Below are 18,931 nucleotides of genomic sequence, written 5' to 3'. Positions count from 1 at the left end.
CTTTGACTTAGGCATACCGTATTTGACACATGAGTGTATCACCATGAGACAATGTGTCATGTACCTTCATGACCTCTATATGACCATGAACTTTGACCTCAAGGTCAAAATTGATTATAGGGTTTTGACATAGTCATACCATAAGACATGGGTGTATCACCAGAGACTATGTGTCATGTACATTCATGACCTCTTTATGACCTTGACCTTTGATCTCAAGGTCAAAATTATAGGTTTATACCATGGATTTGTGTTCGGACTATATCTTCCATTTTCTTCTACAAAGGCATACCATATTTTTACACTCAGGAAAGAGGTAATTTATACCTATTAACAACATCCTTTGGGAGATTGGGGTAAGCGGGGGGTATTCTTAGTGAGCATTGCTCACAGTACCTCTTGTTTTGAATTATTTTGGACTTTATGAGTATGCAAGATATTGTTGACATGCACTAGAAATATTTTCAAGAAAAAATAATTAAATCAACTCGTGTAGCTTATTCGGTGGGGGGGGGGGGGGGGGGGGGGGGTCCTGAACCCAAGCACCTGTTAATGATCTTAGAATCTCATCAAAACCGGAACAGACGGTGTGACGTCAAAATTATTGATTTTTGTGGTTTTGAATACAAATGAGTTACACATTATGGCAGCCTCTATAGATCGCGGGAATTTCAATTTTTGACGTTTTCAAATTAGTACTGAAGCTTATCAAGGCCATATATCAACATAATTATATGACAAATCTTGATCATATGATTAATCCTATCATTTATCATGTAAAAATCTTTTGGGTTGCCTTTCCATTTAATAATAAATACTTGGATGAAAAAAATTGCTGGAATGAATTATTCAAGTGAGCTCTCCATTTTCACACTTGGTAATAAACTGACTGTGGTTAGTTGATAATCAATGCCAGTTGATAAATCTGATTAGGTAATAATTTTCATATGTCGATTCGATATATATATCCTAGTGAACTCCAAATAAAAGACACCACAGTCATCCACTTCTGCTTCATACTTAGATATTTTATTGAAAGTAGACATTAACAGCAAACTGAGAACTCGAACTGTATGACAAACGGGATGATTTCAGCTTCTCCATCGTCAGCTTACCATATTTATGTAGCAATATTCCATGATCATCTGCATATGGTGTTTATATTTCTCAACTGATTCGATATGCAAGAGCTTGTTCTAATTGAGGCAAGCTACTGACAAACAAGGTGATGGTGCAGGGGTTTCAACAGTCTCGATTGAAGTCAGCATTTCGCAAATTCTATGGTCGTTATAACGATCTAGTTCGTCAATACAACCTACATGTATCATTGGGTCAAATGCTGTCTTGACATATTTCATATTGATTGTTAGGCCGTTCTTGGCACACTGATTTTGACTATGACAACTCTGTTTACCTGATCCGGATATAGGGCTCGCGGCGTGCGTGACCGGTCGACGGTATGCTTACTCCTCCTAGGAACCTGATCCCACCTGGTGAGTCCAGGGGTCCAGCTATCTATTTTGTATTGCTTATAGGATTGATTAAATATTGTTTAACATATCTCTCGAAAATATTTCACTCCAATGGAGACATCATCACTGCTGGCGAAGGACTACAAAATTTAGGCCTATGTTCAGTGCTAAATATGGCCTTTGAGCAGGGAGGAGTCTTATCGTACCACACCTGCTGTGACATGGGACCTCGGTTTTTGAGGTCTCATCTGAAGGACCGCCCCATTTAGTCTCCTTTTACGACAAGCAAGGGGCACTGAGGATCACTGTTCATTATCTTCATCTTTCATTCTTCCGCTTTCTCGCGCCTAAAACTGTCCGACACTGTTCTCCGTAACCAGTTGATAAAAGTATATAATATTCAAGGATATGATAGGCCAATGTATCTAGATGTACAGAAATGATTTTGTTTTCAGATTGAAGGGGGTAGGGTATATTTGGGTGAGGAGATCAAATGGGGTGGGGTTTAACAACTCCATGGGGAAAAAATTAATTCCAAAATTCAACAGATATAACTTGGCAAATATGATAGATAGATCAGTCCTGGGGTCTTCGGAAATGAAAAGAGAAAGACAGGGCCTACAAATTAGTATCAAGTTCAAGTGACCTAGACCTCGAACGTAAAAAGTAGTATAACTTTAACATCTTGACGAATAGCGACATGGGACCTTTAGAAATGGCAAGAGAATGACAGGAACTATAAATTAGTATCAAGGTCAAGCGACTACAGTGACCTTGACCCCTTACCTTAGAACATAAAATTGATATTACTTAAGAACCAGATCTGAAATTGTGAAAGGATGATGGGATCAACAAAATAGTATCAAGGTCACACAACTCGTGACCTTAACCATACAAATTCATATAACTTTAGAACTGGAATTGATAGAGACAACGATAAGTGGATGATAAGAAGTACAAATTAGGATCAAGGCCAAGTGACTTCAGTGACCTTGACCACATAAACTTGATAGTAATTAAGAACTAGGTCTGATAAAAAGATGGTATCTTCAGAAATAATAAAAGGATGAAGGGACCTACAAATTGGTATCAATTGAGGTCAATAGACTCCAGTGACCTTGAACATAAATTTGGTATAACTTTTGATAGAGACATAGAATCTTCAGAAATGATAAAGGATGTAGTAACCTACAAATTAGTATCTCGGTGACTATAAAAACTTGTATAAACTTTAGAACCGGGACTGATAGAGACATGAGATCATCAAAATTGACGAGAGGATATTGGGTCCTACAAACTAGGACCCAGGTCAAGCGACACCAGTTTCACTGAAGGGAAAAGGGTGATTTTTTTTAATATATCAAAGTCTTCATGATCTAGATTTGTCTAATGAAGTTAAAATTGGCATGGACTTTGTCAAGGGAGGATAATAGTAGTGTTCAGAAAAAGCCACTGTAATACAGCCAGTACTTCATTTGGGGCACTTTATAATCAGTAGATTACAATTATATCTTGTTATATAATAGGATTTTGGATGCTGCAATTCACCTAAATTTCTAGAGTAATCATTTTTCAAAAGCAGTTTCCATCTCTAAATATCAAAATATGTACAAGGATTTTCAATTTAAGGATTCATCAAACTTGCTTCAGATGTTGCAAATCAAAATTTCAAGGATGACGAACGACGACAGATGGGTTCGACTTACTTGTGCATGTCAACAGTTCTCATGATAGAAAGGAGAATAAGACAGAATTACGTTTGATTTACTTTTATTTTGAAGTTGGCAGAGGGTAAACAAATTTACAGATCGTAATATTCTACTCATATGTAATCTTGAAAAATTTCAAAAATACAGAGTACAATGAACATATGACTGCGTTCAATATATCTAACATGCTTCCCCGAACAAGACGATGAAGAATTTTCCTAAATGAGGTCAATCATGCAGCATTTATACTACCTACATCGTACATGTTCTAGAAATTTAAAGTCATCAAATGACTCAAAAACGTTGTAAAGAAATTAAAATTGATAGCCTTCAAATGAGAATAAATTATAAATAATATGACCCTGCACATTCTTATATCTAATCAGATCTAATAATTTAGCTGTCAAGATTTTTGCATAACATCGTAATAATTGTACTATAATCTTTTTTGTTTTGTTTTTACAGCTGTGATATTTCTGTTGATTGAAAAAAAAATAAGCCATTGAATTTATCTACAATGCTGCATATTTTGGAATAAAAAAAATAAATATAATAAGAGTAAACCCATATCCCTTCCAAAATAATTATGCCAGCAAATACACATCCACAAATTTTTTTTTACACCTCTCATGAAACTTTACCTTTTAATTACAAATTGCATCTACAATTATCAAATTTCAATAAATTCATGTTATGTACACGACCTGAATTAAAATCTTGCCCGTTTCTCTTTCACCAACTCTAAAAAAAATTATTACAATAGTTTCCCCCAGAAATTACATCTAAATTTTAGAATACACAACACTTGTGCTATAATGTATTTAACTCCATTTTAAACCTTGATAAAAGTGATGTGCTTATTTAATATCTCTGTTCTTTCATAATTTTCAATATATTCCCATTTTTTATTATATCTTTTTTGCCCCCTGAATGAAATACCTTTCTTCTCTACTAACCGGTAGGTCAGACAAACTATATTTCCTAATAATTCCCATTGGTCTAAGGATTTCTAGTTTTGCAGGGTCATTGCATGGTATGCTTTCCTTCATATTTTGACATGCATACTTGGTTTAAAACAATACATTAACACTTTTTCACAGTAGCATACATAAATTGAATATGCTTTTAAAATAATCTTAATCACTCCTGAAATTAATATTCCTCATAACAAAGTCACATGACGGTAACAAAGTTAAAATGCAAGAAACTCAATTTATCATGCACTATACTTTCTCCCAATGGACATGTGACACATTACAAGGAGAGACATCGCTAAAGACCACATACGTGTACGCAGTAAAAAAACAGGCAAATATATCACAGTTACAAGCAGGGTGAATTGCCATTCACACCCATTCATTTCTCCTCTAATATTAATGTCTCTTGTGGATACAGTTTCAGGTCTTGCAGAGTCTCCATTTCATCCAGCTGTGAAATCTGAAATTAAGAGTAATGAAATGTATTGCCACCTATCTATATCATCGCTTCAATTTCATTATTTTAAACAGATGCAGTGGTTTACTATAAAATGTAAAATACATGTAAACGTAAACACATTGAAAAATTACAATAATTCTATTGTAACCTGTACAAGAAATAATTAAAAGCCCGATCTTTCAAAATAAGGTCTCTACCCCAATTTCTATCCTTGTCATCGAAACAGTATAATCAAGATCTCTGAAATCTTTTTTTAAAGTCATGCATGTACCCCTGTAAATTTATGAATAACAGTATAAGCGTGTTTCACTGTATATTTATCGATATCAACATACATCTCTCCTAGGAAAAGTGGTAAGAATTTTGTATTCATTTATATGAAAGCCCTCAGATGTCAGGTAAAACAGAACATTTCTTAAAGGTTCGGTGGCCTTGAATCGACGTAGTTTCACATCACCGGTCGGCGTTCGAAATCTTAATCGTGCAACAGGTTCTTTGGAATTCTCTGGAGGCTCTTCAGGGATCTGCAATGCTGCTGACTGCTGTATTGCCTTAAATTAAATAACATTACAAAATTTTAACACTGGCTCCACACCACATACCCTGGTTATTACAAAAGTTGTTAGAAAGTCATTCTTTAGCCACTGGGAGACTGTTGATAAAGATATTCAATACAGCATAAATTGTAAACTAAATAAGATATTTTTGAGATAGGCAATCATTTTTTTTTTTTATAAATAACCTCTAACTTTGAGTTTTAGATCCTGCAGTTCGCATCTCATTCATTAGAAACTAAAATGGCTTCTCTTTTTTGGTGGTTTCTAAATCAATAAATTCTTTACTATGGAACCTTATTTTAAACATATAATGCTAATACAAGTTAAGTAGTACATGAAACAATTTGATGTTTGAGACACCAGTTAACCTCTAACGATAAAAATATTTGGAGATTTTTGCATCAAAAGCTGAAGTATATACTGTTTAAGAACACTCTCTTTACTTCTTATAAATTCCAGCTATTTACTCAATATTGATTGAACACATCAATATTCTTACTCATGTTTATTCAGAGAGTGAACAATCTATTCATGTGCAGTACAATTGCAGCTTTAGTAGATTTAATGGTATCTTTGTTTGGAAGCGAGTCGAAATAGCAGGGATTATTCATTTTGATCAAATGGTATCACTGTTCAAGTCTGTGTTAAAGCTGGTGCAAATTATTTTACCACTGGAGTCTGGAATCATTTTGTCCACATGACGTATAAAAAAAAATAAAAATGAACAACTTGACTGACTGACCCCCCCCCCCCCTTTCATTAGAAATTTAGACTTCAATGCCTGAAAGTATTGCACATGAAGTCTGGTGACAAGACTACCATTAGTCTGGTAACAAGATTACCATTTTTCTCTCCTCCTCCTCTCTTCGTTGCCTTTCCTCTTCTTCTTGTTTCTTGATCTCCATCTCTTGCTGAATTCTTTGCTCTTCAACCTAAAATGAGGTCATGAAAATGCACGCACTACCTATAAAATACTAACCATGTTCCCTTCATATCATTCAGTAAAACATGTACTAACAATATATACATGAAAGGCGAAGATAACGAACAGTGATCAATCTCACAATTATAAACAATACAAAATAGAGTTGGGCAAACGCGGACCCCTGGATATCCCAGAGGTGGAATTAGGTGGCTAGGAGGAGTAAGCATCCCTTGTCGACCAGTCACACTCGCCGTGAGTCCTATATCTTAATCGGGTAAATGGAGTTATCCGTAGTCAAAATCAGTGTGCCAAGAATGGCCTAGCAATCGGCATGAAACACATCAGACAGCATTTGACCCAATGATAGGCTGTATTGGCAAACTAGATTGTTATAACGACCATAGAATTTGCGAAATGCTTACTTTAAACGAGACTGTTGGAACCCCTGCACCATGAACTTGTTTGTCAGTAGCCTGCTTCGATTTAAAAATTGACCATATGCAGAACAAACTCTTGCGTATCAAATCAGTTGAGAGATATAAACACCATATGCAAGTGATAAAGGAATATTGCTATATAAATATGGGAAGTTGACGATGGAGAAGTTTAAATCATCCCGTTAGACATAAAGTTGAGTTGTTAGTTTTCCGTTAGTATCTACTTTCCATAAAATATCAAAGTATGAAGCAGAAGTGGACGACTCTGTGGTGTCTTTTATTTCGAGTACACTGGGATATATTGAATCAACATATGAATGAAAATTATTATTGTTAATAGATGATACGTCGTCGATATATCTAAATGCCAAACTGAAGGCCACAGCAAGAGATTTTTTCTTCTCACATAGAAGTTTTTGAAAAAATTCTGCTACATAGGAATATAAAAACAGGTCAGCTAACAAAGGAGCACAATTCGTGCCCATGGGGATTCTGACAGACTGTTGGAAGACCTGACCACCAAAGACCACAAAGATATTGTCAATGAGGAACTCCAGCATATTTTTTATTTCAACTTCAGAGTACTTGTGCGTGGAATCAGACTGGCGTTTCACAAAGTAATTTTTTGGATGACTGATTACTAGATAGAAATATTTACGTTTTCCATTTTTGTTGAAGAAGCAACTGTCTATGATGTCAAAAAGTCTAGTCTTTAATTTATCATGAGGAATGGTCGTGTAAAGTGTTGAAAAGTCATACATTTTGATGTTGTTGATTTGAGAAAAGTTTTGTGATTTCAAGTTTACTAAAAGTTCTTTAGAATTTTTATAGAATCCACATTTGATTCACACCACTTCTGGCATATGTAGTTGCACAGTACATTTGAAGTTTCTCCTTCACAGCTGTTAATATTTTCGTGAGGAGCAAAGATAGGGGCTTGGTAGAACATTTACTGGATCCAGCAATGTATCTTTGTTTATAAGGGTTTTTATGAAGTTTAGGAATCCAGTATAGGTACGGTAACCCATCGACATTAAGGTGGATCGTTCCTCATGTGACTTATCAATAATAATGGTTAAAAGTGCAAAAACTGTATTAATTTCCATTCAATATAGCTAAATTTAAACAATAACCAAAGAAAATGTGTATGTTGCCACATTTTAAAGATGTCAGACATAAACAAGAGGCCCAAGGGCCTAGAATCGCTCTTCTGATAAATTGTACAACCCCACCATTTCTATTCTTAGCCTCTTAGTATTCTAAATCTTTAGTTAAATCCTAAGAATTAAAAAAAAGTAGGTCAATGTGACCTACTTTTTGGTTTACACATTTTGAGAACCCAAGAAATATCAACTGACAAAGTTTGATGATTTTAAGCCAATTAGTATCTGAATATTGAAATATAGCTGTCAAATTCCAATCGTAGGTCATGGTGACCTACTTTTTGGTCAGCGAACTCCGAACATGCAAGACCCATCAACTGACAAAGTTTGATGATTGTAGGTCAAATACTATCTGAAATATATAAATATAGCCGTCAAATTCCAAAAGTAGGTCAAGGTGACCTCCTTTTTCGTCAACACCCTTCAAACATGCAAGACCCAACAACTGACAAAGTTTGATGAGTGTAGGTCAAATAGTATCTGAATTATATAAATATAGCCGTCCAATTCCAAAAGTAGGTCAAGGTGACCTACTTTTTGGTCGACACCCTTTGAACATGCAAGACGCATCAACTGACAAAGTTTGATGACTGTAGGTCAAATAGTATCTGAAATATATAAATATAGCCGTCCAATTCCAAAAGTAGGTCAAGGTGACCTACTTTTTGGTCGACACACTCCGTAGACTCAAGATGCATCAACTGTCAAAGTTTGATGATTGTAGGTCAATTAGTGACTGAAATATATAAATATAACTGTCAAATGCCAAAAGTAGGTCACAGTGACCTACTTTTTGGTCGATACACTCCGAAGACTCAAGATGCATCAACTGACAAAGTTTGATGATTGTAGGTCAAATAGTGTCTGAAATATAGTAATTTAGCTGTCAAATACCAAAAGTAGGTCACGGTGACCTACTTTTTGGTCGACACAAACCGAAGACTGAAGACGCATCAACTGACAAAGTTTGATGATCCTAGGTTTTACAGTGCCCAAAATATGCATCTAAAATTGAAAATGTGAAATTTGAATATCTGCAAAATTCAAAAAGTAGGTCACTGTGACCTACTTTTTTAATAAATATGTTTCAAGGCCTCAAGATGCATCAACTTACAAGATTTGATGATTCTAAACCTCTCGGTATTTGAAATAACAACTTAAAATATATCTATAAATGATAAGCCATAAAATTCAGAAAGTAGGTCACGGTGACCTATTTTTCAGTTGACGCATTTCAAGGTCCCATGATCCACCAACTGACAAGTTTTGATGATCATAGGCTTCAAAGTGTCCAAGATATGCATCAAAATTAATTTTAAAATAAATACCTGCAAAATTCAAAAAGTAGGTCACCGTGACCTACTTTTGAGACAACTTGACACAAGGTCCTAAGATGCATCAACTGTCAAAATTTGATGATCCTAGTCCTTATAATGACTAAAATATCAAAGATTTAAGGAAATATAAATTTAGGTCAACTTTGAAGTGACCTTGAGACCACGCCCTTTGCCCCAGGGTAATGCCTTGAACAATTTTTAATCTACAACATATCCTCATCCTTATGTGTATGTAAGTTTGGTGATAATCTGCCCAGTGGTTCTTGAGAAGAAGATTTTTTAGCAACCACTACTTTTGTTTGTATTTTCCTGATTATCTCCCCTTGTTAAAGGGTCACATCCCTCTATTTAGTATGTATGAAAGCCCTTGGGCCAATGATACCCAGTAACAAATTTTAAAAAAATTGGCCAAGGGGTTCTTGAGTTATAGCCCTTTTTCTAAAAAGTTTACGCACACCGCACAAATGGCCATAGCATTAGCTCTTTGAGTCTTCGGCTCAGAAGAGCTAAAAACGGAAGTATATGTTAACATCAGAAAATCACACATTTTCGTTGTACAGAATAATTAAAATAGATAAAAACTTGTCGAGATGACAAATTTTAAATGTCAATAGTTTAAAACAAGATGTGTTTGTGAAACACAAATGCCCCCGATAATGGCCAATTCCGAAGATGGCCAAGGTCACAAGGGCAAATATCTTGGTACCAGTAGAAAGATCTTGTCAAAAGAAATGCTCATTTACAATATGAAAGCTCTAATATTTACCATTTAGAAGTTATGACCAATGTAAAAAAATATTAAAACTAGGTCAAATGTCAAGGTCAAAAGGTTCAATACCAACGGAAAGGTCTTGTAAAAAGGAATACTCATGTGAAATATCAAAGCTCTCTGTTCAAAAGTTGTTAGCAAGTTAAAGTTTTCAAAAAGTAGGTCAAACTCCAAGGTCATGGGGTCAAAAATGTTGGTACCCACGGAAAGGTCTTGTCACAAGGATTACTCATGTGAAATATCAAAGCTCTATCTCTTACTGTTCAAAAGTTATTAGCAAGGTTAAAGTTTTCAAAAAGTAGGTAAAACTCCAAGGTCAACGTCACAGAGTCAAAAATGTTGGTACCCACGGAAAGGTCTTGTCACAAGGAATACTCATGTGAAATATCAAAGCTCTATCACTTACTGTTCAAAAGTTATTAGCAAGGTTAAAGTTTCAGACAGAATTACAGAATGACAGACAGGACAAAAACAATATGCCCCCTGATCTTCGATCTCGGGGGCATAAAAAACTGTTAATTCATAAATATGTATTAATTAATTGTGGATATTAGGGAAATCATGCATAATAGACATGCAGTAGAAGAAATACCAGCATAGGAGTTATTGCTCTTGACAACATTTTTTTAATTATAAAGAATTGATTATCTATAGAAAATATACACTTTTTCAATATGAATAGTTTACCAAATTTTTTATTTTATGCAGTGAATAAAATTCCTCAGAAGATATATTTCTATCATGCGCAAAGTTTAATTTGATAAAGATTTTTGCAAAAACCTATGACATCACACGAGGATCGATTAACCTTAAATGCATCTAAAACTAAAGTATGGTTTTGAAGAACTTTGTCTTATGAAAGGGCAGTTGGAGTATAAGTACGATTACCGAAGTTGGAATTAATGCCAAGTTCGTTTAAAATACAGTTGTAATAATGAGCCTTACAAACAAAGACAATGTTGTTACAAGCTTTGTCAGTTGGAATCAAAACATATTCCTCATGTAACCTATCGAATTCTTTTATCACTTCTGGTTTATTAAACACAGAAGGATAGATAGTACATACTTTTGTTTTAATATGTCTAATGCAGGATTTTAATATTCCTCTTATACTTTTAATCCATTCTGACAATGTATGGGTGTTTGTACTTGTAATTGTTAGTAGGTGTTAATTACACAATTCAGATGATCAATTTTAGCATTGAATAAGGTATGAAACATGGACTTCAATTTCAAGACTACAATTGTGAGATACATGTATGAAAGTAAAAAGATAAGCTTAAAAAGATATTTAAGAGAAGTGTCAATTTCAGTTTAAGGTTCATTTACTTCATGACGATTAACAAAACAAATTCTACAGCTAATACTGATTTCAGCTATAATAGGATGCGAGTCGAACCTGACTTTTCCACAATGTCAGCATGGCAAGTATTGCTCAAAAGCTTCTTGAACAAGAACCGCATGTTACAAAACTGATTTCTAAGTAAAAGATTTATAAATCACATTGCTGATTTTTGGATTAAACCATCACTTAAAAACTAAAAAACTCAAAACTCTTGATCACTCAAAACTTATTTGGCCGTCCCATCGACTTCAATTATCAAGAGTCAGGAATAGTATATGATGTTAAGTGTATATTGTAGAAAAGATCAATAATTTTGCCTTTAATAACCCATTTTTACAAATTTCCAGAATTCTTTTTGATCAAGAAAAAACAACCAGTGTGTACATGTTACAGGTTGCTGCAATATACTGTTTTAGTTATCTTGTTTAATTGTGATTCCACACAGACAGAGGGACGGGCACCACACAAAGTAATCTTTTTCATGTTGGAATTCAGTGAATATGTTACCAGTCCTGACTGACCTTCTTTCTGTCTGCAGCAAGTGATTCTTTAAATGCCTCCTCCTGCTCCCTCCTTATTGTATCCCGCGCCTCTCTTTCTTCCTGCGGAGGGATGCATTAAGCAAATCAGTAAACAGAAGCATATTCCTTTACAGTTTTAGCCTTTGATATCTCTACAAATTGTAACGATAGACGTTTCCTCCTAATTGTATCACAGTTGTGAACAATGTGTGTATGAATATTGATAAATGTAGTACGTGTACTTTAATGACTGGGAATTCCGAAAGAAATGAAAGTAGAATGTAAATATAAATAAATTCATTTGAGGGTATGAACTGCGATGATTCACACCTGCATACTTCATGAAGCATGTTAGCATTTTATGAAAAGTATGCCTGTGTGCAGCGTGAAATATATGTCTTAAATGTACATAAGATCAGACAAAAATGCCCGAACTCCAGCAGTAGAAATTCAATAAGCTTACCTCATCTTGGATATCTATCCTTTGCTGTTGTTGGAAGCTTTCTGAATCATGAATTAATCTAGTCATAAGTTCATCTAATGTTACTGACCCTACAATGTACACAAAAGGTCCATGGGAGACGATGTTCACTTGCGTCATCTTTATCATTCATATCAACATACCTTATCGTAGTCTAACATTGTCTCCAGGCTTATATTTTATTCGAAAAGCTCATTTACATGCAGCTCAGGTGTGCAAAACTTACTTGTAACTTCAGACATGACTCTACAGAGAGATAAAGCAAGAGGGTCTGGGGGGTCCTCCCCAATGGGATAGGTAGGGGAAGTGCCCCTAAATAAGGGGGTCCAGGGATATTTTGACTTCAGATGCTTTTCAATAAAAGCATTCTGTGAACCCATTTTGAAGTTTTAAGCTTTATAAAAATGCCAATAATAGTAAGTAAGTACTGGTTCCCTAACCTAGTCTTAGGTAAAGGTCTACGCAATCTACCAACACTTGACTAAAAGATTCTTCAAAACTATACCTTTTCAATGGCCTTAAACATCACTGTCATCTCTTTGTATTACTTTTACAGACATTTCTGTAAGGCTCACGTGTTTACAATCAGTGTACGTTATGCTGATTGGACAATAACATAATGAATCGACCAATAAATGAGAAGAGTACAATGAGGAAATACTGATTTGAAGCGGAATCGTTATATAGAGAACAGATTTTTCCAGTCCAAAAAGCGGAATTCTGCTTTAAAGCAGAGAAAAATCATGTCTGATAAAGGTACATTTTACTCAGATACGGATTACCTTTGAAATAACTCGTTAAACTAACAATTACCCAGTACAGATTACTAATTAGTTACCAATGTCCTTCAGAAGGTGGCAACCGTTACTAATTGAGTAGATAAAAAAATTTAAGAGAAAAATTTCATACTTTTTCTCTGCATGAAGTGACTCTAGGAAGATTTTATGACATGCTATTACACAACCTTTGAATCATGAATGAATCTCAAATCTAAAATGAATTACTGCATAGAATAGTGCATCAGCTCTGAATGCACCAAATTTTAAATATCCTGAAATAAGCACACATACAGTATACCCCCATCTGTGGCCAGGGGCATAATAAATTTACAGGATGTGCAGCAAATAAACAAGTGTTGTCACCCACCTGGAATCATATCTATGACTTCATTCGTCGCCCTGGCCCTAGAAATGACTAATAACATTGGTAACTGTTCTGGCTTCAGGCACCTTATTTGTCCAGCTACTACATTACCAAAGTGTCTAGTAGCCATGGTGATGAGTCTACAAATGTAAACATAAAAATCTGTATAACTTCTGGTGAACATCATCAACACTGTTAGAGAATCACTTACAAGCAGCTATATTGTGCATGTTTATCCAATAACGGGGGAACTGAATTGACAGTGTGGCAGAGAAATGTTTATTATGCCTCAGTATGAGAATTCTATGCAACGCGTAATCTGATTGGTCTAGACAGTCACGTGCCAGGGATGACAAAACTTCGTATCTCCCTCTCAAACATCATATCTCCCTATCATGTTTACCCTTGGGCAGCTTCGTGCATTTTCCATAAATTTAACGTCAAAGTGTATTATGACGTCACAATAAGTCCGAGTCATTCTACTTTCATAGTTCATAAGGCACAAAATATGCGGGTCTCTGATATACAGTTTTAAAATCGCCTGATTTTGGTGGATACAAAAACAAGCAAGTAATCAGCATTCAAGGAGAATGGAAATACAAAAACTGGTTATCATATCACTATTTCGCTGTTAGTATCTTCTATATATACGTTGATGGTGTGGTGTTACTGCTAGGGCGATCCCAGCTACATACATGTACAATGTATAGATGAGTAAACTCCAATCTCAAATACAATTTTGTGGTCTTGCTTTGTTTCGGTATAATAAACAATTTACTGCATGAATGTTCGGGAGATATGAAGATTATTCACCCAAGAAAAATCATATTCCCCTCGGGCGTTACCCTCGGGGAATATGATTTTTCTTGGGTGAATAAATCTTCATATCTCCCTCACTATCATGCAATAAACGTATAATATAGAGTGATTACCTAGCACAATTTGTCTCGTGTGTCATATTCCACGCCCAGGTAATGAAGTTACTGCTTAAGTAATTAACCACACTACAGATCAACGTATATAGTGATTACCTGGCACAATTTGTCTCGTGTGTCATATCCCACGCCCAGGTAATGAAGTTACTGCTTAAGTAATTAACCACACTATCAGAACACAGGATTTGTGAACAGAACACATTGGATAAAATACTCGCATCATGATGAAGATACACTGCCAACAACTTCCTCTGTTGAAAAACAAAATTTAATCATACACAAATTCAAATGGATATTCAAAGAAACTCAATTACTTCATCATATTCATGTAAACAGTACTGTGGTTTCAATACTTTTCATTCAACAACAATTTTTTGGGATTAAGTTATTTGGCTTGACAATGAAAATTTAGTGATCAGCAAATTTTCATTCTAGGTTCTCATCATAAAGTGAAGAAAAAAAACTACATTGTAAAATAAAATACTGGTTACAGTAATATAAGGTTCATACATTTCACAAAATATCCTTATCGCAATTCACCTTTGAATTAGAACGCTTTACCCGATATAGTATTGCGTTGTGTGACGACACAATTGAATGAGACGTTTGATGTAATACAACAAGAGTTTTCATTGGCCGATTACAGCCCGCCCACTTTCTCGAGCGGATTCGAACTGTACATAGCTCTTTGAAAAGATCCACCTCTTATAAAAACCTTCGATTTACGGGTCACAAAAAGCTGCGGACGGTTGAGGCCTGAAATCGGTGTATTCTTGTGTTGCTGTCTCATAAACTCAATATAAAAAAATCTTAACATATTTCCCTACTATACTTGCGTCCAAACATACCTTCAAATGTTCATTAAAGCCATACACCACCCGAAAACTCGCAGCTTCAAATGATTTCGTTTGTTGACGTAGCCATGTTAGGTAGCCGGTCAATTCGAACTCTTGCTATTGGTATCTATTCATAAAATCGGTTGTAAGTTATGTATTCGCTCTTCATTTATTATCAACACGAATAATTAATAGAAATTAAAACATTTTTATACCAGTTTTTGTAATTAGGTAAAATAAGCTCTAGATGAATGAAAATGCTACATAAGCCCATTAGATGGAGATCGGCCGGCGCAGCCGCTCATGACTAATGAAAGCCGCACTGCCGTGAGTTTAGCTTTTTGAATAATTATCATTTTTAGGACTGGGGTGGTATATTATTTAAACAATTTAGCTAAAATATTTGTGGGGAATTAGTACACATCTAGACGCTATTGTGCCAATATGGAAATGAACCGGGATTAGAATTGACTGGCTACCTAACATGGCTACGTCTACGAACGAAATCATCAAAAGCTGTGATCGAGTTTTTGGGTCGTATGGGGCTTTAATAAATATTTGAAGGTATGTTTGGACACAAGTATAGTAGGAAAATATGTTAGGAATTTTTTTTTTTTATATTAAATTTATGAGACAACAACACAAGAATACAACTTTTTCTCTTTCTTCCTTTGAAGTTTTTTTTTCCATCTAGCATCTGGCCGTCCTGACTACTCCCGTATAAGGGAATTTGGGCGGACTTATACATATGGACCAATGAGAGTTTCTGTTGCATTTCGCAATTGTATTACAAACAGATTCAATTGTGTCGTCACACAACGCAATACTATATCGGCCAAAGCGTTCTAATTCAAAGGTGAATTGCGATAACTTTTACACTATCTATTTTATGACAATTTACAGAGAAATTCTACAACTTATTTCAACTCTTGTCAGCTTGAATGTTACATTTTATACATTAGGGACATTAGACAGGAACAAAAGATATCTAAACTTAAAACAGTAATACATACATGGATTTACATTATTTTATTTTTTTGGGTGCTACATTTGTATTTTTAGTACATTTATACAATGTAATTCACATACCTACTTTTGATATTTAACAAATATTTCTTAAAAATACCATGTGAATGGTATTTTACATGGGCCATATTTGTTTGCATCAAAATGTCACTCGATTGTGCCATTTCTTATTTGTCCAATGAATTGACTCACTACATCGATAAATCAAGTGGCATCAATTGCACCAAAGTAAATGCATGTGTATGTTTAAAAGTTGAACAAAGAGATTAAGACTTGAGCTCAGTGCTACCGAGTACACAGCCAAACAGCTTAGAACATCAAATGATAAATAATGAAAGAAAGTGTCTGGGAAAACACATTTGTAATGTTGTACATAGTAAATTCCTGATTCCCCACCCACATCATATTGATATATGTACACGTCAACAAATTCATATAAACACCTCTGTTGATACAAACACTTCAGAATCTGTTACCATGTCAACTGTTGTCTAATTTAGAGTTAAAATAGACTGTTACTGAATTTTGTTGTCTCTACTATTAAGGGGACATGTATATGCTGTCTAATTTAGAGTTAAAATAGACTGTTACTGAATTTTGTTGTCTCTGCTATTAAGGAGACATGTATATGCTGTCTAATTTAGAGTTAAAATAGACTGTTACTGAATTTTGTTGTCTCTGCTATTAAGGGGACATATATATGTTGTCATAGCCAATATACATGCACTTATATATACCAATTCAATAGCATTTTCCTGAAAATAAAACTGATGCCCATGAATATCAAAGAAACCACAGAGAAAAAAGAAAGTTTACTTACATCTTTTGCTCTACCATTTAGAGCCTCTTTTATTGCATTTTCTAAGGAACCAACATAAAATACTGGATGTGTTTCTCCATATCTAAAACAAAACGTTCCCTCTGTCAATTTGATTTGACAAAATTTTCAAGATCACTAAAATACATATCATCACTGCTGCAGTATACCATACCTCTCTCTAAATTCTTTGGTAAAGTGCTCCAATGCTTCTACTTCATCATTCACTGATTCTGGCACTGCAAGTCCCAATATATGAACAGTAAGCAATAATACAATCAATGGATAACCCTAAGCCTACTATCAATAGTTATCATGGTTTTACAGAAGTTTCTATTTAGAGTTTTACACAGATGTCCTTGTGAATATATTCACTACATACATTTTATATCAATATGATAAGACAATGATGATAACGATTAATTATTGCTTGATATAGTAATATGCATGTATTTCAGGAAACAAGTCTCCAACACACAGGTACACGTAGTGAGTTCACTGACAGACACAATGTAACAATTCAGCTCAAACACTTAGCTCAAAATAAAGCTATCAAATGGAATCACTACACCACTCATCTAAGTCACTTCACTCTTTTTGTAGAAATAAATAGAGAAAACTTTTCACCTCTTTTGTGATTCTAACCTTATCTTCAGACTTGAATTGAGTAAACATGAAGGTACTAGTATGTTGTTACTACAGTGACTTGATCCCTATCGAGTTTGATGCCTGTCAACTAATTTCGGATGAAATTACTGTAGTAATGAAAGATTTATTATATAACCCTAGGCTTATATATTTTAAATCCACATTTATAATATAATGAATGTATTCCAAATTATCAAAAATATACAGTGAAATAATTTTTTGTGAATGCAGCTTTGTGACATGGTTGATCATTTCCCACAAAAAACAAACAATATATTGTGACATCATCAGTTTCAAAGTGACATGATTTGGAATCGGGTCACCACAGTGTGGTGATCCGTAAAGTCGGATCAAACTCTGTGAATTTAACCAAAAAACGGATTATTAATGGGTACACACGTGTATAATAAAAGAAACTATCAGTATGATTCCTGACAAGGAAATATTTCCAGCCTATTATTATACATTAAAAACTTTTGATTTGAATGTGGTCTCACCCTTACCAATAATTTGATGATTTGAATGTGGTCTCACCCTTACCAATAATTTGATGATTTGAATGTGGTCTCACCCTTGTCAATAATTTGAAGTTTTTAATTCTACACAACATAAATGTTTTTGCATATCTGACGAATATATAGTTTTCTTGCTCTTAAGAAGAGAGTGCAATGTCATTTTTCAATAGAAATTTGGGACCTCAATCTTGGGGACCCAACATAACACACTGCAGCAACATCTCCACCAATTAATGGTTCTCAGACTTCCAAAATTGCAATACGGAAGGCCGGGGGATCGAATCCCGGCCGCGACAGATCTAAGTCGTTAAAACAAGTAGTGTCAGATTCATCGCCAAACGCTCAGCATCAGGTGTGAATGTCACGGATCCTCAGAGATGACCTTAAAAATGGATGTCCCGTGTCACAGTAGGTAAGGCATACTGAAAAACCCTCACTGCTCAATGGCCATAAGCGCCAAGCATAAGCCTAAATTTGAAGCCCTTCACCAGTCTTGGTGACGTTTCTATATGAGTGAAAAATTCTCGAGCGAGATGTTAAACAAGATCAATACAATCTAATGATGCAAACATATCTACATCTTTCTCTCTTAACTCTCCTTGAACACAAGATTCTAATTTGATTCCCCTTCTTCACATGGAATTTAGTGCCAATTTCACAAAGTAGTTATGGAAACGTTAAAAACGTTAAAAGTTGATGTGCAGACAGACAGCAAATCTGACACCATTGAGTTAGAATCAATATAATCATAGTAACATTCAATGCATACTCAGAGGTGTAGGTCTCCCCCGGTTTGGCATTTCCTCTTGATCAAACATGTCATCTTCTATAGAATTCATATCGTCATCATCATCACTG

At 34.8% G+C, this 18,931-nt stretch overlaps 2 protein-coding genes across 2 annotated transcripts in view; both read right to left on the bottom strand.

Annotated features, from left to right (window-relative positions):
• Positions 1-18,931, bottom strand: part of LOC125670090 (uncharacterized) — a 675,065-nt gene that overhangs the window by 612,009 nt on the left and 44,125 nt on the right. The gene's annotated exons all lie outside the window — the stretch shown is intronic.
• LOC125669399 (FAS-associated factor 1-like) overlaps positions 3,226-18,931 on the bottom strand; it is a 34,481-nt gene continuing 18,775 nt past the window's right edge. The window contains exons 9-18 of the mRNA XM_048903863.2: positions 18,843-18,931; positions 17,086-17,149; positions 16,914-16,995; positions 14,328-14,482; positions 13,300-13,436; positions 12,136-12,224; positions 11,673-11,753; positions 6,018-6,107; positions 4,954-5,169; positions 3,226-4,618 (exon numbers count right to left, since the gene is read on the bottom strand). The exon at positions 18,843-18,931 is cut by the window's right edge and continues 23 nt beyond it. Of these exons, the coding sequence (XP_048759820.1) occupies positions 4,538-4,618; positions 4,954-5,169; positions 6,018-6,107; positions 11,673-11,753; positions 12,136-12,224; positions 13,300-13,436; positions 14,328-14,482; positions 16,914-16,995; positions 17,086-17,149; positions 18,843-18,931 (1,084 nt within the window). The 3' untranslated portion in view covers positions 3,226-4,537. The remainder of the gene's footprint in view (positions 4,619-4,953; positions 5,170-6,017; positions 6,108-11,672; positions 11,754-12,135; positions 12,225-13,299; positions 13,437-14,327; positions 14,483-16,913; positions 16,996-17,085; positions 17,150-18,842) is intronic.

This window comes from Ostrea edulis, chromosome 4, assembly GCF_947568905.1.
Source record: "Ostrea edulis chromosome 4, xbOstEdul1.1, whole genome shotgun sequence".
Taxonomy (NCBI): domain Eukaryota; kingdom Metazoa; phylum Mollusca; class Bivalvia; order Ostreida; family Ostreidae; genus Ostrea; species Ostrea edulis.
This window is presented reverse-complemented; position numbering and strand designations above follow the sequence as displayed.